The sequence below is a fragment of the Vitis riparia genome, chromosome 16, assembly GCF_004353265.1.
Source record: "Vitis riparia cultivar Riparia Gloire de Montpellier isolate 1030 chromosome 16, EGFV_Vit.rip_1.0, whole genome shotgun sequence".
Taxonomy (NCBI): Eukaryota; Viridiplantae; Streptophyta; class Magnoliopsida; order Vitales; family Vitaceae; genus Vitis; species Vitis riparia.
Window position 1 is genome coordinate 16,691,263 of NC_048446.1, and position 25,173 is coordinate 16,716,435.

The 25,173-nt window shown below is 31.9% G+C and overlaps 3 protein-coding genes across 5 annotated transcripts; 2 read left to right on the top strand and 1 right to left on the bottom strand.

Annotated features, from left to right (window-relative positions):
* Positions 1 to 4,340: 4,340 nt before the first annotated feature.
* Positions 4,341 to 7,701, bottom strand: LOC117932980 (60S ribosomal protein L24-like). Of its 2 annotated transcripts, XM_034854320.1 has the most exons (5): positions 7,626 to 7,701; positions 5,370 to 5,445; positions 5,125 to 5,226; positions 4,837 to 4,985; positions 4,341 to 4,721 (listed from the first exon to the last, which is right to left on the bottom strand). In XM_034854320.1, the coding sequence occupies exons 1-5, from the start codon at positions 7,634 to 7,636 to the stop codon at positions 4,568 to 4,570; spliced, it is 492 nt and encodes a 163-aa protein (XP_034710211.1). In that variant the 5' UTR covers positions 7,637 to 7,701; the 3' UTR covers positions 4,341 to 4,567. The 2 variants fall into 2 exon arrangements, with proteins under 2 accessions (XP_034710211.1, XP_034710212.1); XM_034854321.1 differs by lacking the exon at positions 7,626 to 7,701 and having other exon boundaries at positions 5,370 to 5,456.
* A 7,281-nt stretch (positions 7,702 to 14,982) lies between these two features.
* On the top strand, positions 14,983 to 20,812 carry LOC117933089 (homeobox-leucine zipper protein ANTHOCYANINLESS 2-like). 2 transcript variants are annotated; one of them, XM_034854463.1, is made up of 10 exons: positions 14,983 to 15,690; positions 16,279 to 16,640; positions 16,827 to 16,944; positions 17,029 to 17,670; positions 18,049 to 18,150; positions 18,227 to 18,439; positions 18,825 to 18,999; positions 19,099 to 19,466; positions 19,566 to 19,973; positions 20,640 to 20,812. In XM_034854463.1, exons 2-9 carry the CDS (start codon positions 16,288 to 16,290, stop codon positions 19,944 to 19,946), a joined length of 2,352 nt encoding a protein of 783 aa, XP_034710354.1. In that variant the 5' UTR covers positions 14,983 to 15,690; positions 16,279 to 16,287; the 3' UTR covers positions 19,947 to 19,973; positions 20,640 to 20,812. The 2 variants fall into 2 exon arrangements, with proteins under 2 accessions (XP_034710354.1, XP_034710355.1); XM_034854464.1 differs by having other exon boundaries at positions 19,566 to 19,954.
* A 1,370-nt stretch (positions 20,813 to 22,182) lies between these two features.
* Positions 22,183 to 24,207, top strand: LOC117933445 (protein ROOT PRIMORDIUM DEFECTIVE 1-like). The gene is given in 2 exon segments (XM_034854801.1): positions 22,183 to 22,464; positions 22,467 to 24,207. Coding segments are annotated over 2 exon segments (1,371 nt in total). The 5' UTR covers positions 22,183 to 22,256; the 3' UTR covers positions 23,630 to 24,207.
* Positions 24,208 to 25,173: the final 966 nt, after the last annotated feature.

Here is a 25,173-nt window from a genome sequence, read left to right on the forward strand (position 1 = left end):
TTTTTAATATTAAGAATAAAATATAATACATTTTTAAAAAATATCTTTTAATTATTTATATTATGTAAATAAAATATTAGATATAAAAATTATTTTAAAACATATTTAAAAATATTAAAAGCATTTTAGGTTTTCAAACAATTTTAAAAAACTAATTTTTTAAGACGTTATTACTAAAATAAATAAAGTGGTAAAATGGAATTATAGTCATTAACGTGCCATTTAATACAATTTTGTTTTTACTACCTTAAAAGTTGATAGATAAATAATTCTTTACTTATGTTTCTAATTTGATAAATATTAAACATGTTTGTTAATTTAATTTTGTTTCTTGTCTTCAAAAATTAAAAACAAAAATTTTGATGCATAACCATATTAACAACTACCAAAAGCACTTTTTTTAATTTTTAAAATATCTTTGATGAATTTGAACATATTTTTAGAGATAAGTATTTAATTTTACTTTTTAATTTATAAAATGTGAAAAATGTGTTTTTATGCACCCAAATGAAAAAAACCTTAATTTGGGAACACAAATTTATAAAATACAAATTTCAAACAATAATTTAAAAATAATTAACATTTCAAGTACTATTTTTAACCATTTTAGGTATTATCTTTTAGCTGATAAGTGTATGAAATTTAAATTATTTTTAAAGAATTTTTATTTTATGATTATTTTTATATGAATGCATGAAAACTCACATATCGGTCACTGTGATGGTATACTATTTACAAATTCCTAAAATTATAAAACTTTTTTATCTTTAGACCCGTTTCACTTTGTATCTTCAATTAGAACATGTGTTAGGTGGTGTTTGTTTTTTTGGCTTTTTGCTGAAAGCAATTTGTTTTCAAAATTTAGGTAGTTTGTTTTTCTATTTTTTCATGACTTATTATAAACTTTTTACTAAATAAAAAAAACCAACAAATATAGCTTTTTCTAAATAAAAAAAAATAACATATTGATTTTTCTTTACTTTTTAATACTTAATATAAATAAAACACTACAAAAACAAACAACCTAATATTTAATACTATTAAGCATTAAGGTTTTATTTAAAATTAAGTAAAAAAAACAAACACCGCCTAACTTACATGTTGACCATTATTCAAACACAAAGATATGATTTTGTAGTTCAACTAGATTTTTTTGTTGAGCTTTTTACTCCAATGTGTCAACTCTTTGAAACAACCTCTTCTCACCTTAGAAAGCCTTTCTTTTCTTTTTTTTTGAATTATTTTGTCCAAAAAAATTTTTAATCAAGTTTTGATGATAACAAAATTAGGTTAATAGTATTAATGGTCCAATCAAATTAGTTATCTTTGTGTTTTCAATATATTAAGGTTAATTCAATCCCAATCAAGGGACAATCATATTTAACAAAGACATGATCATGTTGAAAATCTTTGAAAATTCAGAAACCATTGTAAGATTGATTTTGTTGGTGCACTTAAGTTAATTAAAATATTTTATGTTTGTAATTATTTTAAATTCATCCTTTATTTATTTTAAATTGAATTTTGTTCGTAAATTTGAATGATTTAATGTTTTTCAATAAATCCTAATTTAAATTCTTATAAGAATATGTTTAAAGGGTATATGATGTGCTAGAAGCCTTCTCGAGGTTTGAGCCAAACCACTATGAAATAAAGTTTGCAATTCTTCCTCCCTCTACTTATCTTCGTATACTTTAAATTGCTTATTATTTCATGTTCTTGTCACTAGCTTTAATTAATTCAAAATACTTAAAAATTGACCATTACCCAATTCATCCTCATTCTTTTTACCTTTTTTAGTCGTCAATTCAAGATTCCTTTATAATTGTTTTTTGCATTCTATTTATTAAATTAATAATTTGATTTTTCATATGATGTTAATTAGAATTATGTATTATTAAGTAAATAGTTAATTCTATATATCACAAATTATACTAATTATAATTTGGTATTATGTTTTCTCTTCTCCTCCTTGACATCTTTTTTTTTTCTCAATATAATTATTACTTACATAGTTAAATTAGTAACTTATGTCTTCTATTTTCATTATTTAATTTAAAAAAAATTAAATATGTTTGAAAGTTTTATTTTTTATTTTTAACAATAAAAAATAAAAATATATTCGGTTGTTAATTTTGTATTTTAAAATTTAATACAAGAATCTTATTCTTTAAAATGAAAGAAAACTCATACTTTCTCATGAATGAAAATTAGAGTTAATGTAATTATTTTAAATTAATGTAATAATTTTTAATTATGTTAGATATATATATATATATATATATATATATATTATATATATATATATATATATATATATATATATATATATTAATTTAGTATAAATTAAAAATAATAGCATATTTCTAAAAAAATAAAAAAAAAATAAGGACATAAAAACTAAAGATAGTAAATTATTTTAATTATTTTTAATTAAGATAATGACATATTTAATCATTAAAATTTTTAATAAAAGACTTCATATATCATAGTGTCCTAATACATATTTTAATATTTGGTTCAATATTAATTTTTAAATAAATTTGGGATATTGTATATCAAATAATATTAAATCAGTGAGGGTTTAGCACGTAAAAACTAAATTAATGAACAATATTTATTTTATCTTATTTATATAAATATTAATAATAATTTATTAAATGATTATAAAAATTAAAAGTATATTCTTAATTAATAATATATATATATATAATATATATATATATATATATATATATATATATATATATATATATATATATATTTAAAAAAATTAATAATTATTTTTATATTTTTTAAAATTTATTTCACTTATTTTTTGTATGATATAAATTTGTTTTAGCGGATGGTAATTTGGGCAGATTAGGTGGACCGGAAGGCCATGCACATCAAATCCATCTACTCGTATGTCCAAGTCATGTCAAACACGGATTAGACCGGCCCAAATTGATGGCCAGATGCACCACACACAAAAGATTTTTTTTGTTTTTTTTTTTTCCTTACTTTTATAATTATACTTTACAGAAAGCGTTTATAAATTGACATCACATAAAGCAATGGAGGAGATGAAAATAGAGAATTGACAATTCAAAACGCGGTCGTTTGCATTTTTGACTGGAGGACAAGTGGACAGGGAGTCAGACGTCGCCGTGTGGAAGATGAGGTGGAGACGTCATGATGGAGTGAATGGTTGGCTCAGACAGTTGGAGTGGTTCTGTCGCTTACATCCTACTCACCCTTTTCCCTTTCCTTCCACCTGGCTATTTCTACTAGTGGGACCCTATATCCCCCCGCTAGTCCACCAGTTAACTTGAACCACCCATTGCTTTTATTTTGAAAAGAAAATGGGAAATTTTTTTTTTTTTTTTTTTCTCTCAAAAACTTGTGTCATTTTCATCTAATTGATGGAGGAGAATATAAAAAATTCAAAGATCTTACAATCCCATCTCATGTACCCAAGCTGGCATGATGCCACATTTTGTAAACGTAAACATCATTAACATTTAACTGGTTGAAATAAGCCTTTTGTTACTTCACCAAGCATCCTTACTTTTTGGAGCCATGCCTTCCAAATCGATGTCTACCTAATCAACTGCCTCCCAACTCCTTTTCATGATGCCCAATACCAAGCGTGATTTTAAAATCTAAACCTAATAGTACCTACCTTAATCCATAATCCATAACTTAAATAATTGAAGGTATGGAAAAAAGTGCATGTATAATCATCCATCTCGCATGTTCGAATTTCACACATACCACTTTTCATCATGTAAATATTATCCATTATTGACATATTTTAAAATCTATTTATATGATTTAAAAAAAACCCGTAAAACTTTTTTCTATATTCAACTTGAAAGTTCACTGAATGATTCCATGGAAACCAAATCTACCCATAGCCTGCATACCAAGCTTCATCCATTATGCTAGAAACCCAATTCGTCTACCAGTTGTTGGAGTCCGACGGTAGAGTTGGTGATATCATTGAGCTCAAAGATGCCTCATCTAAGCATGTAGGGGTGAGCACCATCGGAAGTCCGATGTCTTCAATACACCAGTTACCAAGGAAAGAGATTGAAGAAGTGGGCCACTTGGCCTACCTAAGTGGGTCTGAATCCTAGAAAACCCGCTAGGCCCAAAGCCTAGCAAGGAGTTGTACGCCATGAGACGTGAAAATCCAGCCTTATGAAGATCCGCTATTGATTTGTAACCCGAGTAGCAGTACCCTGCTATACATCCCTAGATCCTATGTGAAATTACCTGTTTGCCTTCTTCGTCAGCAAAAACCTTAGAAACAAAACATATGATTAAAGAAAGGAAAGATTTCACAATAGAGAGCATCTCCTAAAAATCCCTCCAAAACTGAAGTTGTAATCATTCTGAAAGAATGCATAGTTGGAAGCAAAACAAGAACACAAGTCCATAAAAGAATACAAAACTCACCCACTTTCAAAACAAATTCCATCACAGGGAAAGATCCTACACAGACCTTAAATCAATCTCAATTCATACAAAATCTCCAGATAATGCCAAATATGAGTCTGTAATTGAGGAAATAGGAGGGTTTTCAGCGCTTTCCACCTCCTCCTCCAAGCTTGGGGCCCTTTGGTGCAGCCCCTTTAGGCACACCCTTGCTCTGAGTTTTCTGCGTCTTGGCCATTACCTCAGCCTTCTTGGCTTTCTTTTCATCCTTGGTTTTCTTGATCCTCTCTTTAATTTCACTGCAGGTTACAGAATAACGCAATTCAGAATGGAAAATTTCGCCCACTGCTAAGTGCTAACAATAGGTATTTGGGAGACCCAGCAAATTTAGAAAGTTCAAAGAATGATACCCACCGGAGAGCAGCCTCCCTAGCAGCATCTCGAACTTCAGGTTTCTCGGTTCTTCTCTTCTGTATAAGCTCCAATGTGGCACCCACTATGGACCTTGAGTATGGCTTCTTTGCGGTGCGGCGCTTCTTCTTAACAGCTTCTGCTGCAATGTCCTGAAAGTGAGAGCAGAAAAAAGAATCAACTGAATTAGCCACTTCCCAAACAAATAGGGTAGAAGTGAAAATGCACTTTCACCCACAATAAAAAGGCAAAAAATGAGTTGATAGCCAAACAATTTTAAAATTTGATTACCTTCTTGTGCTGTTTTCTGTACATGGCTGTCCATGTAAGCTTCGATGGCTTAAGCCGGTTGTGGAAGTACCTCTTGCATTTAGAATTGGCAAAGAGAAAAACCTGATATAAATGAAACAGATGCTATTCAGTTACAGTAATTGAAGTAAAATTAAGCCAATACAGGGAAGCGTTTGAATGTAGGATATGCTTTGAATGATACATGCCCCTGACAGAACCAAATTGAAAATATCATCACATTTTACCTGGGAATCAGACCGAACAAATCTGATACCCTTACCAGGGTATATCTTGGCCCCACTGAAGCGGCAGAGTTCAGTCCTGAAATCCATAAATTAAAGTAATATAAGAGATTTTTTAGATGATTGATGCAATTATATTTGATCCTATTATGTACTAATTCAAGAAGTGCTGAAATATTAGCCACTTACATCTCAAGGCTGGGAAAAAAAAAACATGAGATAAAAATTAAGCATAAATGGGTGTACTCCGATTTAAGTCTACCATAATGTTCATATTAGAATACCAAGCTAACATCAACAGAACAAAGATGTTCTTTTCACCAAAACTACAGGCCATCCATACTGCACTCCCGTTCTTGATAATGTAGCACTTACACTCTCTCTCCAAGTTCTTGGTAAAGTCAAGTCATACTAGATTACTAGCACAACATTACACTCAAAAACAATTTAGTAGTCATGGGGAATAGTCTGATAGAGGAGAATTCAAGTAAACTTTTTCATCTAAAAGGAACTCATTCAGTCACACTCATCATAAAAATTGATGCAAACATGGATTACAAGTTATTGATAAACAAACAGTTACCAAAGAGGAACCTAGGTTGCGTCGAGCATCATATAGTCAAAATTTGGTCAAATTTGAACCAACAAGAATTTACAGCTTTGGTTCACCTCACTCCTCTTCGGGGTAGCAAATGCATTTAAAATTTACAGGGCTCTTATTAGTAATTATGATGTTTTCTATAAAGTAAAAGGGTGTGTTTGGGTACTCATAGAGATTTTGGGTATTGGCACTTCTATAAGGTTTTTACAAATCAGTAATACATAATAAACCCTATGATGCAATTTTCATGGGATAATAAATGCACCTAAAGAGAATGTGTTTATCTTAGTTTCAAAAAATCCTTAAAACATTCCTTTGGGTGGTTAATCCTCCTCTAAACCAAACCCAAAGTTCATCAAGCTCATAAACCAGACCAGGATCTTCCTACTAAGCAACGGCAAGAAGCTGGAAACCAAATTGATATCCACTTATTGTATCCAGTCTAAACAGGCAGGCAAGCAAACTGTAAACCTCATGATGATGCTTTGGCGTTCAAGAAAATCTAGAATGACATTTATCAATAAAGTACAAATGGATCTCCTACCCAACCAAAACTAATTATATAAATAATATTTCTTTGGATGAAATTTGAAAAAACAAGCACACAACATTTTTTAAAAAAAATTTTTGCAATCACACACCAAACCAACTAAAACTAATTTTGTGCTACAACAAATCAAACAGGCATGCCCATCGATTAAATAGAGGCAAAAAAAGTGACCACCTATGGTAATCAAACAGGCAAAGTACATTTCTCAAGAAGGCAAAGGTTAAGTGGCTCATTGAAGGATAGATGGCTCAGATGCATCAAGAACAATTTTTTATTGGCCCCCCACATCAGAAACAATTTTTTGTCTGTTTGGTTGCTAACAAAAGAAATGAAAATATCAGTCTTAGAAATTTCATTATTTCATAAAGTAGTAAACTACCCTCCAAGCAACCAAACTTAATGCAACCATTTGATATAGTTGAGTTGTGTTTTTCATTTTTCAGGATGCCAAATGCAAAAAACAGTTCCTTTTCCTTTCCACCATTTTCTGAGCCCGCAAAAAGGTTCGATAACTAATTATAGTGAACATTTCCAAGTCCAAAATGGGGTTTGATTAAAAATAAACAACCATCCAACCAACTGAGCCTGATGCAACCATTTGACTTGCCTGAGTTGGGTTTTTCATTTTCTAAATCCAAAACAACAAGAGCCATAAGACACATTTTCTTTTCTTTACCCCCATTTTCCCAGCGGCCAAACAGAGGGTTCAATACCCAATATACATTAAAATCGAAATGGGGTTAATTACAGAACAAAACAACCCGCAATCTACTGAGCCCACTTCACTTAGTTGAGTTTGGATTTTCAATTTGTCCGTCTTTGCTTGGAAGCCAAACCAATAAAAATCAGAATGCAAACGTTTCATTTTCTTTTCCCTATCTTCTCGGCAGCCAAACAGTGGGTTCAATAGGCAAAAATAGACTAATACATAACCCCCAACCAGGGTTTTATGGGGGAAAAAAACCTAGATTATTGAACAGCATGCCTGAACAAGAATACGACTTACAGATATTAACAAAACAATATTCTGGAAACCCACATAAAGCATATCAAATGTATAGAAATGTAAAGAATAAATAAATAAAAAATAAAAAATAAATGAACATACTTGAGAACCATGGTTAGTGCTGGCTGCCGCAGAAGACTAAACCCTAGAAGAGAGATTTCAAGCTATATACGAATCTATAGACGGGATGGGCCGGCCGGAACCCACGTTGAACACAGGAGTTTATTGGGCTTCAAGGGGCCCAATAAAAGCATCTAATCTTATTCTCTATTTAGAATCCAAGTCCAAATGCAAGGTTGTACCTTATCTTCCACATGATTGCTGATTATTGGGGGCCCTTGTAAGATGGGGTTAGTGATTGACTCATCCTTGTGAATTTGGCCTATTGATAGAATCACACATATGTACCTGATTTCTTGATCTCATTTTCATATGATTGTTTATTACTATGTCTTCCATATAATTGTTGATGTTTTTAGCATACCCAAGAAGAAAACTTTATTATTATTTTTTTGTTATGAACCATTTAATTATAATAGTATGCTTTTATTTCATAAATATTATTTTTTTTTAATAGGTGTTTTTATAGAGAGTCTTTCATATCATTGAAGCAGTTTTAGTTAATCATCATCAAATGAAGATGAAAATATAAAGTTCGAGACTAAAAGAGCTTTAAGAAAATGATCAGTTGTGTTTTTACTTCCATTATTAAGTGACTCGTCTATTAATAAGCAACAAGTGTCTACATCATCGCACATTCATTTTTTATTTTAGAACTTTTAGATGGTTCATTTGACATATCTTATAAGTTTACGTAGATGGAAAAATATGGATTTATTTCTTTATGCCATGTATTTCGATGAAAAGATTGACTTACCGATGGTAAACGTTTAAATGCTGAGGAGAAAATGTTTGTTTTTAATGACTATAGTCAAAATCTTAAGAAGCAATTAATTAAGAATAATTTCAACACCCAAGTTAGATAATGCACAATATAGGACATGTAGTACTACCATCTCGTCTCTCTAATTACCCTTTTAAAAAAATGAAGTTCAATACTACATCTACACACCACGTGTCAAATAGAACCCAATACCAAGAAAATCATTCCACAATGTTAGCAACCACCTTCACAATATTCATGTAACCACATCCTATGTTGTGAAAAAACACAACAAAGAATAATAATAGGGATAAAAGAATAAGAGAATGAAAACAATACACATAACCATTTACGTGATTCGACCTGAAATTTGCATTTACGGGAGAAGACAAAGAAGAACTTTCACTATTGTTGAAGGAGATTACAACCTTACACCTCTCAAATCTACAAAATAAAGTTTCATATAAGAAATTAAGTTTACAATGGACTAATATATCTAAAAAAGATCCCATAAAATATTTCATTTATAATAAAATAGAAAACTCACTTACAAAAATATTTTCTATTAAGAAACTATCTATGCCTTTCCAAATGATTCAAAAATAGAATCTAAAACATTTTCCAACATCCAATATGGTACTATAAATATAAAAGAGTCAATTGGAAGGAAAAACTAAATTGTAATTGGTAACTTTTATAATGCCAAAGGCTTTGAAGTAAAATTAAGTGGATAAAAAGTAGTGTAGATATTGCAAATGTGGCTTGCTTTGAGCATTTAAGGAGATTTTGCTCCATGAAGAATAAAAAATCTAGCATTAATCTTAGCAAATAATAAAAGCAATTAGCATTAGTCTTTAATCTCAACTTAATGACTTTTTATGGTTTTAATGGTTGGAAGTAATAATGAAAGTAGCTAAACAAGTTTTTTTGGGATAAAAGCAAAAAATAATAATTTATACCTAATTATATTTTAAATAAAATTATGTGACACAAGCACTCATACTTCCATAGATATCACAATTAAAAAGCTATCAATAAAAATTAGGAGGAAATAAAAATTTGTATAACAAATATGGTATTTCTTTCTTTATGTTTTTACTTAATACCAAATGCAATTTGCTTTCAAATTTTAACTAATTATTTTTCAATTTTTCTTAACTTTCATCTTATTTTTCAATATTTTTAATTGAATATAAAAAAAATTAAAATATGTGATTTTTTTCTTAATATAAAAAATTAATTGATTCAGCAATGCATATCCCCTTTTTGTACAGTAGGGTTATGAAAATCCACGAGAAACTATTGGATGTATCATATGTGTCAATTGTCATTTAACTAATAAACTCATAGATATTGAAGTTCCACAAGTTATACTTCCTCGTACCAATTGAAGCAATTGTTTGAATTCCTTGTAATATGCAATTGAAACAATTGTAATAACTTATACTTAATGGAAAGTTATAATATAAGAGAGTAATGCTATAAATCACATAAATCAAAATTTTAAATTTACTTCTTCAAATTGGCAAAAGAAAAAATTATCCTTGGTTTTTACGATAGTTTTCATCTATTTCATTGGAGAAGTAAACATAAAAAGTTCATTTGTATGTTTAGGGAAGTTTTTTTTTTCTCTCTCTCTCTCTCTTTTATTTTATTGATGGCCGGTGTAATTCAAGGATTAAAAACATCAAAGCAAAAGTTCATATAAGCTATGGAGCCATCTATTTATTTACTTATAAGAATTTCCTAGTCCTGTTATGCCTATTGTATGATAATAAAATACAATGTTTGGGTCCCCAAACATTGAGCAACCTACAAAGCAAATATTATTATAAAAAAATATGAAAAAAAATTAAAAGAAATTAATTTTATATATAATGACGATGGATAGGACAAGACAATACATGAACCCGTCTCAACTCTATATCAGGTTTTTCTAAAAATAAAAATCCTAAACACACCCTTAATCCATTTATTTAAATTTAAAATTCATCCAATTAAAAATAAGTGCCAAAAAAAAAAAAAAAACTTGCCTCATTGCTATCCTACCAAGTAGGTCATCAATTTTATTTTATTTTTTTAAATTCTTTATGCTATTGATTTATTTATCAACTTCATCAAAAGTTTTGTAGTTTCATTCGTGATCAATGTTTACATTTCTTATGTATAAAATTTTTCACAAAAAAATTATTAATTTAAGCATTAATTACACTATTATAGAAATGAATGTGAAAAGTAAATAACAAAATAAGTGATAGTAAGAAAATAAATTAACTTTTAATATTATTCTAGAATATTATAGGAAATAATGAATTCAAAATACATGTAAATGGAGATTTAAATTGGTGATGAATTGTGATTTTTTTTTTTTTGGATAAGAAAAAATTAATTCATACTTTGAAATACAAGGTAAAAACTAAATTAAAAAATATAAAATATAAGGTAATAACTTAATTAGTATTATAAGATTCAAGATTATAACAAATATAAGATAGTAACTTAATTATTATAATGAGATTATATAATTACTTAAATATTGATATAATTTAATTACTTTATTGATAAAATTTAATAATTTAATGGTAATTTGAGAAAATCAATATTTCACATCAAGGTACCCAAGAAGATAGCAAATAAGATATTAAGGAATTGCAATGATATAGCAAATTTTGAGCAAGCTATTAATTGACTTAATTAATAATAGTAATTTTACTTTTTAATTCTATATACCCACTTTTATAATTTTTCCCTTTTTCTTGAAATATTGTTTCATATCTCTTTTTTAGGTATGGTTTAATATAATTTTTACTATTATGGTGTTATTTTAAATCTTATCATTTGTGTCATTATGAACACTTGGTTTTCTATACAAATATTTCCTTAAGCAAAATTATAATTTACATGCAATAAATTAAATACATTTTTTTTTATTTGTGATGGTTCAATAAGGATATTTTTAAGATTTTGTTACCATTCTTTTTGCATGCAACAAGTTTCTCATACAAAAGGATTATTAAAGAATATAAATCCAACTTTTAGTTTTATATCTTATATTGATTGTAACTATTTTCGAAAATAATTATAAAAAAATAGTTTATGAAAATTGTTATCTAATTTTTATAAAACAAAAGTTTATTTGAAAATTTAAAATATTTTTAACCTGTTTTTAATGTTTTAAAAATAAAATTTACATCTAGTGTTTTATTTTTAATCATTTTACATGTTTATATAATTATTTTTTAAAACAACCCTAGAAAATAAAAATAATAAACAAAAATTAAAAGATATTATTTGAAAATACCATGTTTTATATTATTAAGGTCATAAAATAGAAAATAGTTTTTAGTTATCAAATATATTTTTTATGTTTTTTATTCTAAAAAATATAAAACTGTTCTTAAAAACAATTCTCAAATAGGTCATAACATTTTTTATCTGAGTATGTTGGACAATGTTTTTAGAAAACACTTATAGTATAAGAAAGTATTTTTAGAAAAAAATTAGGTGTTTTAATAAGATTTAGAAAACATTTTTAAAATTTTAAAAATTATTTATAGTGTTTTTTTTAATAAACATTTGATAAGTGATTTTCTTAAAATCATTTATAGTGAAAACACTTTTATTAAAAACATTTAAGATAAAAATACTACCAAACACACTTTAAATTTTATAAGATATAAATATAATTTGAAATGATTGTATAGTTATTAAATTAATACTTAAAGAAATTTTTTCGATCAATATTTAATTCTACTGTCTAAAAGGTCCCTAAAATTTGTTTATATCTAAATAAATATAAATAATATTTATTTTCATCCTTAATATGAAAATTCAAAAAATAAACATCAAACTTGACCCAAAAGGTTAGTAGTCTTGGGTGATGAATAAATATGATTTAATCCCACTTAAATTGATTTTTTGATACATTTAATTTAAAATTTTGACTTAAATTAAAACAATAATTTAGAAAATAAATATTGTGAACTTTGAAATAAATGGTGGAGGGTTGACATAACATACCTAAAAAAAAATATTCATTATTCCTTTTTTATTTTTTGTGAGTAACACCTACTGTTTTAATTGATAATGCTGACAAGGACTGCAGGATTTAGAGACGTTACACGTAGGAAACAGAGGATGTGCCCAAATCCCACTTCGGATCCTGCAAGACCCTTTCTGGATTTTTCAGAATCCCCTGTACCACATTGGGAAATTACTAAACTGACCCGACGTATTCTTAAAAAAAATTCGGAAACGTGTGGGTCCGACTGACATTTTCTGAGGTGTCATGTTTTGATTACAGGCTCAACGACTTGGAAAGGGAGATGGAATCCGTGGTCTCAGCAAGGCACCAGGGGGGCTCCCATGCGTTGGTCCACACGCTGGGGGCGCGTGAAGATAAAAATTTAGGACAGGTGTTTTGGGATTTTGTGTGGGCCCCCCTCACGCCACCATCTTCTCTTTATAAAGCACACCATTTTCCTCTCCATTTTCCTCAGTTCTGATTTTCCATTTTTGTTGCGAGAAAGCAGATTTTGAGAGTGGATTTGCCAATGATTTTTGCTGCGAGAAAACAAAAACAAAAACAAAAATCAGAAGGCCAGACGTTTTGTTTTAGGGTTTCGTTTCGTTTCTCTGCAGGGTCGACAGAAAGTGTGTTGGAAAAACACTTTCCACTAGTGTTTTCTTAAGCCAGCTTCCCCCACCATCTTCCAGGTATAATTTTTTTGTTTTGGAAAATGATAAAGCTTACTTTAAATGAGTTATCTTATCTGATCTACTCATTGGTGTGTTTGATGCTTGCACATAATGACATGACAAATTTGTTTTAAATATTTTCTTATTAGATTTTTTTCTTGCTCAATTATCTGTTTGTTTGATCAACTTTGATCATAGCGTTACTATTTGATTTAATTGTTCATTTTTTTTCATGATTATAATAACATTTTCTATGGTTTTTTTATTATAAGATCACTGATCTTGTATAACAAAACTTGTCAAATTTAAAATTTTCATTTTATATAGTCCATTTTAAAGATTTGTAAAACTAAAAATTTTCGTAGAGATGACAACAAAACGGGTTTGGGACGCGTCAATCCCATCCCAACCCCGTCCTATTGATTCAAAATATTTATCATCTATGTTCCATTAAAAAAATTAAATGGGGCGGATGGAAAAATTCTCATACTCACTCCATCCTATTCCATTTAAATTTTTATTTTGAAAATTTGTTAATTACATTAAAATATCATAATTTTTTTATAACTTATTTTAAAAATATTATATATATATATATATTAAAAATAAATATTAAATTAAATTAATTTTTGAAATTAAATTTTATATATAATGGGAGCAAGATAAGACCGTATCCATTCCATCTCGAACTTCTTTATTTAAATTTTAAACTTGACTTATTAGGAGAAGAACCCAAAAAAACTTGTTCCATTATCATCCTTAAATTTTCGGACTATGTTGACCTTTATTAGATCTAGTTCATTATTATTGTGATTTTTTTTCCCTTAAAAAAAATACATTTTTTAGAATAATTATTAGATCTAAATTTTGATTGGAATTTTCATGATTCTTATCCATAAAAAAATACATTTTTTTATGTTGATTTTTTTTAAAAGGATTTGTCATAAGATAATAAAGTTTTCCATATAAATTCTCTATAAAATAACAATTTTTCTATTAAAAAAAGTTCATTGTTATGTTACCTAAAAATTTACAACAATTGAGGTTATAAGACAAACGTCTGAAGCCTCTTTTTTCAAGGATAAAATTTATTACTATTATTATTAGCATATTTTGGGAAATGATAAATCTTTTAAAATAATTATTAAATCTAATAATTCAACAATAAATTATATCATTTTTCTTTAAAAGTTGAAAGCTTTTAAGACAAGTTGTTTAATAGTTAAAAAAAATATAAGATTTGAAGGTGGGATATAATTTTTAAGGGTTTGGACAAATACTTAAATATTTTAATGTTATTTATCTATATTTTGAAAAGTCAAAAAAAAAAAAAATGACTTTTATTAATTTTCTATAAAAAAGAAAATTATATTTACATCCACTAATCACTTTATAAACCACCTAATTTTTTTTAAGATACCTAAAATACCCTCTTCATTATTTTTTTTTCTCTCAATTTTTTTTTTCTTTTCCAAAGATAACCTATTGGAAAATCCTTTCTTGAAGCTTTTTATTAATTATTACCACAAAATCATTTGAAATAAATTCAATATTTTTCTATATTTTTAAATTCACACATTAATATTATATTTGTACTATATGTTTAAGACTTATGATTTATATAATTTTTGTTAGGAATAATTTAAAAGTAATTTAAAAATAAGAAATTTTGAAATATAAATTTAAAAATTATTCTTATTTTTATAAAATTATTTTAATAAAGTTCAATAACAAGAAGGTTTTTTCATCTTCGAAAGATGAAATTTTGTAATATTAAATTGGGTTGAAGTTTACATCTGTCTCTCTCTGCAGATCCCAAAGTTTCCATGGAAGAAAAATCTGAAAATATATGATCTGTTTCTCTATCTTTTTCTGTATGTGACACAAGGATGTTTACTTTGATTGGGACTGTGGAAGAGAAAGGTTTGACCTTTCTCCCCGTACAATACTTTTGGCTTCCATTTTTCCGGGAAAGTGTGAAAGCGGAGATTTTTTTTTTTTTCTCTGACAATGGAACGCATCCAGAAGTCCACCTACAGTGTGAATGTAGCGTTTCGGATTCTCCCCTTTTCTTTTTCTTCGCTTTGCTCGTTCATGGTCAACTCCAATGCCTTTCTTCGTTTTCTCCTTTCTGGGTTTCTGCTCAGAAACATGACCTTACCACGGAAAAAACTCCAGAGTTTGTAATGATGAGTCTTCTGTGATGATGTTCTAGGGTTTTTGCTTTTCTAGGTTTTGAGAGAGAGATAGTGTATTTTCTCTTCTCTCCTTCCCTTAAATGGGTTTTGTGGGGTTTGGAGGAAGTGGCTGAATCTGGGCAGTGATGATGAGCTCAAAGGGAGGATGACTGAAAGCGTGTAGAGAGAGTGGAAGAGGGAAGTTGGAGAGAGAAAGGGTTTTCCTATTTTTAGTCAGTTTTGGTGGATTCATCGGTATTGGTGGTGCAAGAGTGGTGGATGATACTCTTTCACGGGCATGACCACGGCCACCACCATCTCTCAGGCACCTCTCAAGCCTGTGTTTAGCTCTACATGCTTCATCTCCCTCTCTCTCTAAAATTTCTGGACAAGGGTCCTGTTTGAAAAGGTAGGAAAAGAAATACAAGCTATCATGATTTTGAATGTTTCTTTTATTTTCTCAGCAACCAAATGACATGTTTTTACCTTGTTGTTGCATATGATCGATTTTGTTCTTAGTATTAATGTGATATTGTTCACCAGTGTCCTGTTTGGGTGTCGAGAAATGGTGGCAAAAGAAGTGGAAACTTTTAAAAATTCCCAGTTAAATTTCTTTTATTTTGTCAGCAACGGAATTGGAAGTTACTTTGTTTTTGCTTCATGATTCTTTTGTTGCCATTACGTGTACTATAATGTGATCTTGTTCACCAGGGTCCATTAATAGTTCGAAATTTAATTTCTTGTAGTTTCTCAGCAACCAAACGGGAGGTTGCTCACTGATTTTGTTGTCAATATGTATATTTTGATTGTGATATTGTGCACAAGGGTCCTGTTTGGATTTTGCAGAAATGGTAGTAAGAGAAGTGCAGCAGACTATTAGTATTTCCAACTTTAATTCCTTTGATCTTTTTCTCAGCGACCAAAGGGAATACTATTGATATACCTATGACTGATTTTGCGCTTAATGTTTGTATCTTTAATGTGTGATATTATCCAGCGGAGTAACATGGAGGATCAACATGAAAGGGTTCCAGTGGATGGAAGAGTTTTAGTGGAGGAAAAGGTTCCAGTGGAGCAACTGGTTCCAGTGAAAAGGGTTCCTGTGGAGGAAAGGTTTCATTTAGAAGAAAGGGTTCCAGTGGAGGAAAGAGTTCCGGTGGAGGGAAGGATTCCAGTGGAAGAAAATTTCGATCCAAGTGTTATGGGGAGGATCAATGAAGATGGGTATGAGAGCATGTCTGGAAGTGGGAACTTAGATGGTGGATTGGAGGACGAGCAAGAAACCTTGGTACTTGAGAGGCCGGCCAAGAAACTGAAGTACCATCGACATACTCAAGAGCAAATTAATGAGCTTGAAACGTATGATTTTGCAATCAGTTTTTCCTTTATTTATTGAGCTAAATGCCTCATTTGTTTGAATATGTAAGGTTTTTCATTCTTGTGTGGATTAGAAGAAACCAAAAAAGTTTATTTTTCGTGGCAACCAAATGGAGGCTAACATTGATGAATTTTGTTAATGGGAGTAATATTTCTTTGTTGTGATAGTTGCTTCAAGGAATGGCCTCATCCTGACGAGAAACAAAGGTTGGACCTCAGTAGGAAGCTCAACTTGGAGCCTAGACAAGTGAAGTTCTGGTTTCAGAACCGGCGAACCCAGATGAAGGTAAGTTGGTGTTTCAGTTTTCCTTTCGTACTTGTGGATTTTGTCTGTTGAGCAGAGGAATTGAATGTCAATCACTTCAACCAGAACCAGTTGGAGCGCCATGAGAATGTAATGCTTAGACAAGAAAATGACAAGCTTCGGGTTGAGAATGTTGCAATTAAGGATGCTGTGAGGAACCCAATATGCAACCACTGTGGTGGTGTGGCAATGCTTGGCAACATAACTATTGAAGAGAATCAACTAAGGGTTGAGAATGCCCAGTTAAGGGATGAACTAAGTCGGATCTGTGGCCTAGCAGAGAAGTTCTTGGGCAGGCCTGTCACACCTTTGGCGAGTCCCATTGCTCTACCAAGACCAAGCTCAAATTTGGAACTTGAGGTAGCGGGAAATGGGTTTGGTGGTTTAAGCTCGGGGGGCACTCCCTTACCAATGGGGCCTCTTACTAGGCCAGGCATGATGGGTGTCGAAAAGCCCTTTAACAGCTCTGTGTTTGTGGAGCTTGCAGTGACTGCTATGGATGAATTGCTTCGGTTGGCTCAGGCTGATAGTCCCATTTGGATGACAAGCTTGGATGGAGGAAAGGAAACATTGAACCCTGTAGAGTACATGAGGACATTTTCTCCTTGTATTGGCCTGAAGCCTTCTGGCTTTGTAACTGAGGCTTCAAGAGAGACTGGTATAGTAATGATCAACAGTTTAGCTCTTGTAGAGACATTGATGGACGGGGTAAGCTATTTGATAGCTCTTAATGATTACTGTTCAATTTATTTGGTTGTTATAACAATCTATTTATGATTTATATCATTTATTTGAGATAAAACGCTTCATCTTTTTTACAATTTTCATCTTTACTCAACTTATCATTCATGACAAAAACTTGGTTGGTTTTTGAGGTTGAGGTTATAGTTGTGCAAGCTTTTATTACATCCTATATTTGCCATTAGATGCCTTGTATCTTGATTTCATTGGCTAAATCAATTTGTGATTTTTGCATTGCTAGTGTTTGTCTTAGTTTCTTGATTATATGGACTGTTGAGTTTTGAGATGGTGCAATACTAGTGGTTTGTGTTTGCTTAGTTGTATTATTTGGCTTCCTTTGAATAGAGTCGATGGGCACAAATGTTCCCATGTGTGATTGCTAAAGCTTCTACAACTGATGTGCTATCAAGTGGTATTGGAAGAACTAGGCATGGTGCTCTGCAACTGGTTTGTTTTGTATCCATCATCTCTATTTTGTATTTCCCAGCTGCTGGGCCGAAATCATGAATATTTTATTTTGCAGATGCATGCTGAGTTCCAAGTTCTTTCACCATTGGTACCGGTCCGGCAAGTGAAGTTTCTCCGGTTTTGCAAGCAACATGGGGAAGGATTATGGGCTGTGGTTGATGTGTCCATTGACACTGCTCTAGATGGTGCGAGCATAAATTCATTTGTTAACTGCCGACGACTTCCTTCTGGCTGTGTCATGCAAGATCTTTCAAATGGTTACACTAGGGTAAATTACTAATACAGATTATTTACTTGCAATTGTCACTTGTTCTTGTCTATTTATTGGGTTCTCATCTTTCAGGATAATCTCATCATCTTGCTATTAGTTTTCATATTACCACGAAAAATATGAAATGCACTAAAACAATGGGCCAGCCAAGTTCGAAGTTTTTATGATTGCAATGTTTTCTAATCGTATGGGAAGTGTTTTGTTCCTTGCTTGATGACAATGCAGTTTATAGTTGGGGGAAATGGATGCTGTGTATTTGTTCAACAGGACTTCTTGGCTTCCCAAATAAACCCTAAATTTGTTCTTATAATAAATGAATTACAATGATTCTGGATACATAATAGCATGTTAGCATATTCTAATTCTAATGGGCAAAATGCAGGTTACCTGGATAGAACATTCAGAATATGATGAGAGTGCCGTCCACTATCTCTACCGATCCTTACTGAGCTCTGGATTGGGGTTTGGCGCACTGAGATGGCTTGCCACCTTACAGAGGCAGTGTGAGAGCATTGCAATCCTTTTGTCATCAACCGTCCCCTGCGAAGATCATCCAGGTCTCTTTCTAGACCTATTGCCACATCACGTTTTCATTTCCCTTGCGAAAATGGCAATTTATATGATTAGATGATACTATCAATGTCCATGAATGGCAGTGCTGACACAAGCTGGTAGGAGAAGTCTGCTACAACTGACAAACCGAATGAGGGATAACTTCTGTGCTGGGGTTTGTGCTTCAACTGTTCGGATGTGGAACAAGCTCCATGTTGCTAGTCTTGGGGAGGATGTCAAGGTCATGACCCGGAAAAGTATGAATATTCCTGGTGAGCCTCCTGGAGTCATCTTGAGTGCTGCAACCTCTGTATGGATGCCTATAATGCATCAACAGTTATTTAGCTTCTTGAGAGATGAGAGACAGAGGAGCAAGTGGGACATTTTATCCAATGGTGGGCCAATGCAAGAGATGATTCATATTCCAAAGGGCCAAACAAGTAGCAACTGTGTTTCTCTTCTTCGCCCTAATGTGAGTTAGCAACTACCATTTGAGAATCTACAATTCCCATGGCTCGTTACTTTTAGATGTTTGTTCATGTTGTTCTTTCTTTTTCACATGTCTTTGCAGGCTAGAAACCAGAATGACAACACAATGCTGATACTGCAAGAGACATGGGCCGATGCATCGGGCTCACTTATAGTCTACGCTCCTCTTGATGTAGCATCAATGCGTGCGGTGATGACTGGTGGGGATTCAAGCTTCGTGGCTCTCTTGCCATCAGGATTTGCAATTGTTCCAGATGGTTCTTCTGGTTATGGAGATGATTGGAGTGGGAAACTGGCCAGAGGTAGCAGCAACAAAGGCTCAGGGTCACTACTGACAGTTGCGTTCCAGATATTGGTGAACAGCCTTCCAATGGCCAAACTCAATGTGGAGTCGGTTGAGACCGTGAACAGTCTTCTGTCCTGCACAATCAACAAGATCAAATCTGCAGTTTCTTCAGCATAAGCAGTAGGGTAACTCCACTGCTTAGTGGTATCAACCTTTCCTTTCCCTCCTTCTCAATACCGCCTTTTTTTTCCATTCTTTTTTTAAATATAGGAGCATAGACTAAAGGGTATAGAACTGTAGAATGAGGAAAATGAAGAGGGTGGAAATTTTGACACAAGGAGTTTTTGAGCTACTTGTGAGGGCTTTGCTTGATATGTAGACAATGTGGTTTTGGATATGTGGGGACGGGTTGAAGTTAGGAGCATGCAAAGGAGAGTAACTCAGCCATGCCCCCTAGCTTGGCTCAGCTCTCAGTGCTCTTAGTTTCATTTGTGCTATTTGGGAGAATCTCTATTTTATTTGCAGATAGACTAGTTTTGAACTGCATTATGATTAGGGATGTTGAGGTTCTTTTTTGGGCAGTTATAGAGACTAAATATTTGGCGTTAATTTATGTTTCAAATTTGGATTGAGATCTTAAATTGCTCGCTTTTGTCTTTTAAAGGTCTCATCTTACGTTTAGGTCTCATTGCTTTGTAGTAAGTTTGGTCATATTGTTCTGTATCTTGATCTTATTGTTTGTATCACGTCAATTCTTTTGTATCTTAGTTTCATTATTTGTATTTTTATACAACGGGATTTGCATATTCAGTAGATATCGATTAGGTATCCTAGAAATATGTAATGTCTTTACTTTCTCTTTTTTTTCAGGTATCTCATATTTTATCTGACTATCTGAGAATGGGAATCTGTTCCCAAGTCTTGGAGGAGGTGATGACAAGATTTTACATGTGCTCTTTCATGTGAGATAATGTACCATGAATAGATTGATTTCCTTGTTTTTGGATATTTAATGACTATTTCATTGTTTGTTTTACCATTAATGTTTATGTATTACTCTGTATATTTATTGGTTAATTATATGAAAATTATTCTCAATTATTTGAAAACACCCTTTAATTTGGTTAAAAACCAAAAAATAAAATAAAATAAATGAGAAGAAGGATAAAAAAAGGCTCCAATTTGTAATTGAGAATAATCGGTGTTAATCTATATAAATTGTTTAATAAATAGGTAATTTTTTACTCAATTTGTAATCTAACCTGAATTAACCTATTTAATAATCTTGTTGTTAATATAACTATATTTTTAAACCATTTAACCCGTATTTGACTTATGTTAAATTTAATTTGTTTTTAAATAAATATTTCAAATGAGTCATAAACATATTTAGTTGAGACAATAAATAATATTGACGTGTATAAGACTTAATTTGATTATTAAATAGGAGAATTTGATTATTAAATGGGTTAAATGAGTTATATGACTTCTTATCTGTTAATAATTAGATAGTATTTGAATTCATGTTTTTTATATAATTATTTTTTGTTTCAGATTTGGATTGAGGTATGTAATAAAATATCTAAGCATTCATGATACAAATCCGACTCACTAATATGAATTGTCACCCTTAACTTTAATGACAGACACAAAGGCAAAACAAATGATAATCTTAAGAAATCAATACATGATATTGGTATGTGATATCTAAAACATCCTTTATAAAAAAATATTTCGTATAAATTAGGGTTGAAATTTGAATAAGTTAGAAGTTTAACCCACATTAAATACATTTATCAATTTATCGGACCTATGTCAAACTAATCCGATGTAGGTTGCAAATTTCTAACCCACACTAATTCCTAGAAAAATTGGGTTCCCATAGGTTACCAGTGGTTATCAAATAAAATAATAAATAATTAATTTAAAATTATGTAATATAAATTATATTATAAAACAAGAGATTAATAGTAAAATATTTTAAAATAATAAAATAAATCATTTTTTTTAAATTTAGCATAAACAATTATACATAAACTCAAATTTCAACTATAAAAAATACTTGAACAATTAAATAAAAATGATAAACTCATTAATATAAGTGAAATATGATAAAAATTAGAAATTTTATTATAATTTTATGTTTGTTTGCATTTGAGTAAAGCAATATATAATATAATTAATAATAAATAAATAGTAATGTGCTCATTTAGGTTTCGGTACCTTCAACTCATGCCAAATTGAAGTATTTATGTCATTTTATTTTTAAAGGTCATCAGTCCTAGGCCCAAGCTCATTTTCCGGCCCGGCCCAGGCCGGCCCAGCCCACGACCACAACACCGCTGGTTAGCAAATTTCCATTGAAGCCCCGAAATTACTGAAAATTTCAATAACCGCCACTGTATTTCTGGGATTTACATTATCCTGCACTCCCCTGTAAAGATCATCATCGCCAAAACCCTAAACCCGGGAAACTCATTTCACAAAATGCCAATCTTCTACTCTTCACCGATCAACCCCCTCAAATCGGTGTCGTTTCTTCTCCGAAGCCTCACTTGGACGAGACCCATGTCGCAATCCACCTCCATTCCCAAGAAGCTTCAGCGTGTTCGCGATCACGGCTATGACAACTACATGGAAGTCGAGAAGAAGCTTCGCAAAATCCTCAAATTCCAAGACCTCTTTCTCTGCCAACCCATCAAACCCTCCCAGTCTCTCGCCTGGACACCCTCGCTCGTCGCCTCGACTTCAAACAACACGAAGCTGGTGCATTCATCCTCAAATTCCCCCATGTTTTTGAGATATATGAACACCCAGTTCGACGTATCCTCTATTGCCGCCTTACCCGCAAAGCCCACCTCCAAATTGAACAAGAAAATCGGGCTCTCAATGACCAAATTCCCGACGCCGTCACTCGCCTCCGAAAGCTTCTAATGATGTCGAACACGGGTCGGCTTAGGCTGGAACACATCCGAATTGCTCGGCGCGAATTGGGTCTTCCTGATGACTTTGAGTATTCGGTAATTCTCAAGAACCCCCAGTTTTTTCGATTGTTTGATGCCAAGGAAACTAGAAATAAGTACATTGAGATTGTTGAGAGTGACCCGACTTTAGCTGTGTGTGCAATTGAGAAGCTTCGGGAGAAGGAGTATAGGGAAAAAGGGATTGATGCCGAGGATATAAGGTTTTCATTTATTGTGAATTTTCCACCAGGGTTTAAGATTGGTAAGTATTATAGAATTGCAGTGTGGAAATGGCAACGGATTCCATATTGGTCTCCATATGAGGATGTGTCTGGGTATGATTTGAGGTCATTGGAAGCACAGAAGCGGATGGAGAAGAGGGCCATTGCAACGATTCATGAGTTGTTGTCTTTGACTGTGGAGAAGAAGATTTCTTTGGAGAGGATTGCTCATTTTCGGCAAGCAATGAACTTGCCAAAGAAGCTTAAGGAGTTTCTTCTTCAGCATCAGGGAATATTTTATATTTCAACTAGAGGGAATTTTGGGAAGCTTCATACAGTTTTTCTTCGGGAGGCATATAAGAAGGGTGAATTGATAGAGCCAAATGATTTGTATTTGGCCAGGAGAAAGTTGGCCGAGTTGGTCTTGTTGAGTCCTAGGAAAGCAAATGTGGATAGGGAATTGGTTAACTATAGAAGGGACAGGGAAGATGATGAAATGGTGAGGATTCAAAGTGATTATGTTGAGAGTCGATTTGAAGGTTTTGTGGATGAAAACAATTTTAGGCAAGATGGTGAGAGAGGACGAGATTCAGACTTGAATTTGGATAGTGATGCTGGTTCTGATTTTTCAGATGAGGATAACAAATGTGAGGAAACAGTAGATGCTGAGTTTTGATTGTGGATCTTAGTGGTTGTCATCATTTGTTGCCCTTTTGCATTGAAGCATCACCATGGGGGAGAACCACCCAACACATTGTCTAACACTTGGGTCTCCTGAAGAAGTATGTGACTTGGATTGCTTAATTATTGTGAGGCTCGTGGAAGAGGAATTTGACCATGCTTATTAAGAATGTATGAATGTTAGTGGACAATTGGGTATTTCCTTAAATGGTCAAAGCACCTGAATGAGAATTGGTTTATTATGAAGACATTGATTTAGGATGAAAATGTTTAGTACCTTGAATGCCTTGGATTTGTTCTTCGCAAAGTTGAATACTGTTTCAAGTTTGAGATGAAGTTGAGTTTTGATGCGGAGTTAACAGAATTTTGTCCAACCCATTTTTGCCATTACTTTTTGTATCAATGCCAAAGAAGTTCAACAGAGGAATTTTACTGATCTAAGGGAGTTGAAGTTAAGCAAGAAATCCCAGATCTGTTGAAGTGGTAATGCTCAGGCAAGCTTCCCATGTATTTCTGTAAGATTTGTCAGATAACTTGATCAAATTCAGATGAACTTGACATTTTGATGGCAAAGCATATGCTGAGAAGAGAATACATACATTATTCCACACATTGAATCTTTTGAGTAGTTTTAATTTTATTGATTGATTCTACTATTCTAGATACTGAATCTTTAAGTAGTTTAGCAATGAAATAGATCAGCAATCTCATAGCAGGCATTCAAAACTTGGAGAATGAGCTTTGAACTATGCATCTATGGGGGCTTTAGAAGTTAGAAGTATGGACAGAAATGATCAGTTTTCTGGAATAAATATATCTTCATAACTAAACCCTCTCGATTAAACGAGTAGAATCATCATTTATCTCCCAAGTCTTGTATGTTTTTAGTTTGCATTTGCCTTCATAAGTTGGACACCCTTTTGAGATCAAGGTTGGCACTGCATGCATCTCAATTACTTTGGTGTTAAAGCTTTGTAATGATCTCCCCCAAGTTTTGATTGCAACACTGGTGGTATGCTTATTCAGTTATAACATTTGCTTTCTAAAGCTGAAGGGCTAAACAGGGTTTGTAATTGGACTTATAGTATAAGTGAAATGTTTCATTCCTGGCTGGAAGATTTATTTTTATGTATTTTATCTTTTTTCATTTTCCTTGTCTTTTAAGATTATTTGGTTGGAAGATCTTAAATTTTGGTTTATCAGGTGAGTTTATTTCTATCTTTTGTATAGGCAAATGATTATGCATATAAAAGGGGTGTAACTCTTTATCACACAGAAGTATGCAGGAGCCATCTGTCACACCTTTCTACCCTTACCAACAAATCTGTCATGCCTAATAAGCCATCCCTGGAGGAGCAAGGCAAGATCCAATACACCTCTAACAAGGAGAAAAGGAAAGGACCACAGACAGCTTACCCACTCACATTGTAAGCTTCCTAGTGTCGGGGGAATTGAGTTGATAAACCAAAATTATTCCTAAAAACAATTTAACATAGTTTTCCTTAAAGATGAACCAAAAGCCTAGTCTAAGGAATTTAT

Bases quoted from the DNA above. Each gene is read 5' to 3' on its own strand.
- LOC117932980 (XM_034854320.1), bottom strand. The intron at 5,227-5,369 runs GTAAAATGTGAT...CATTTATATCAG, and splicing joins TTGTTCGGTCTGATTCCCAG to GTTTTTCTCTTTGCCAATTC. The intron at 4,722-4,836 runs GTGGGTATCATT...TGTAACCTGCAG, and splicing joins GCTAGGGAGGCTGCTCTCCG to TGAAATTAAAGAGAGGATCA.
- LOC117933089 (XM_034854463.1), top strand. From the start codon at position 16,288: ATGGAGGATCAACATGAAAGGGTTCCAGTGGATGGAAGAGTTTTAGTG. The intron at 16,945-17,028 runs GTAAGTTGGTGT...CACTTCAACCAG, and splicing joins ACCGGCGAACCCAGATGAAG to AACCAGTTGGAGCGCCATGA. The intron at 19,467-19,565 runs GTGAGTTAGCAA...ATGTCTTTGCAG, and splicing joins TTTCTCTTCTTCGCCCTAAT to GCTAGAAACCAGAATGACAA.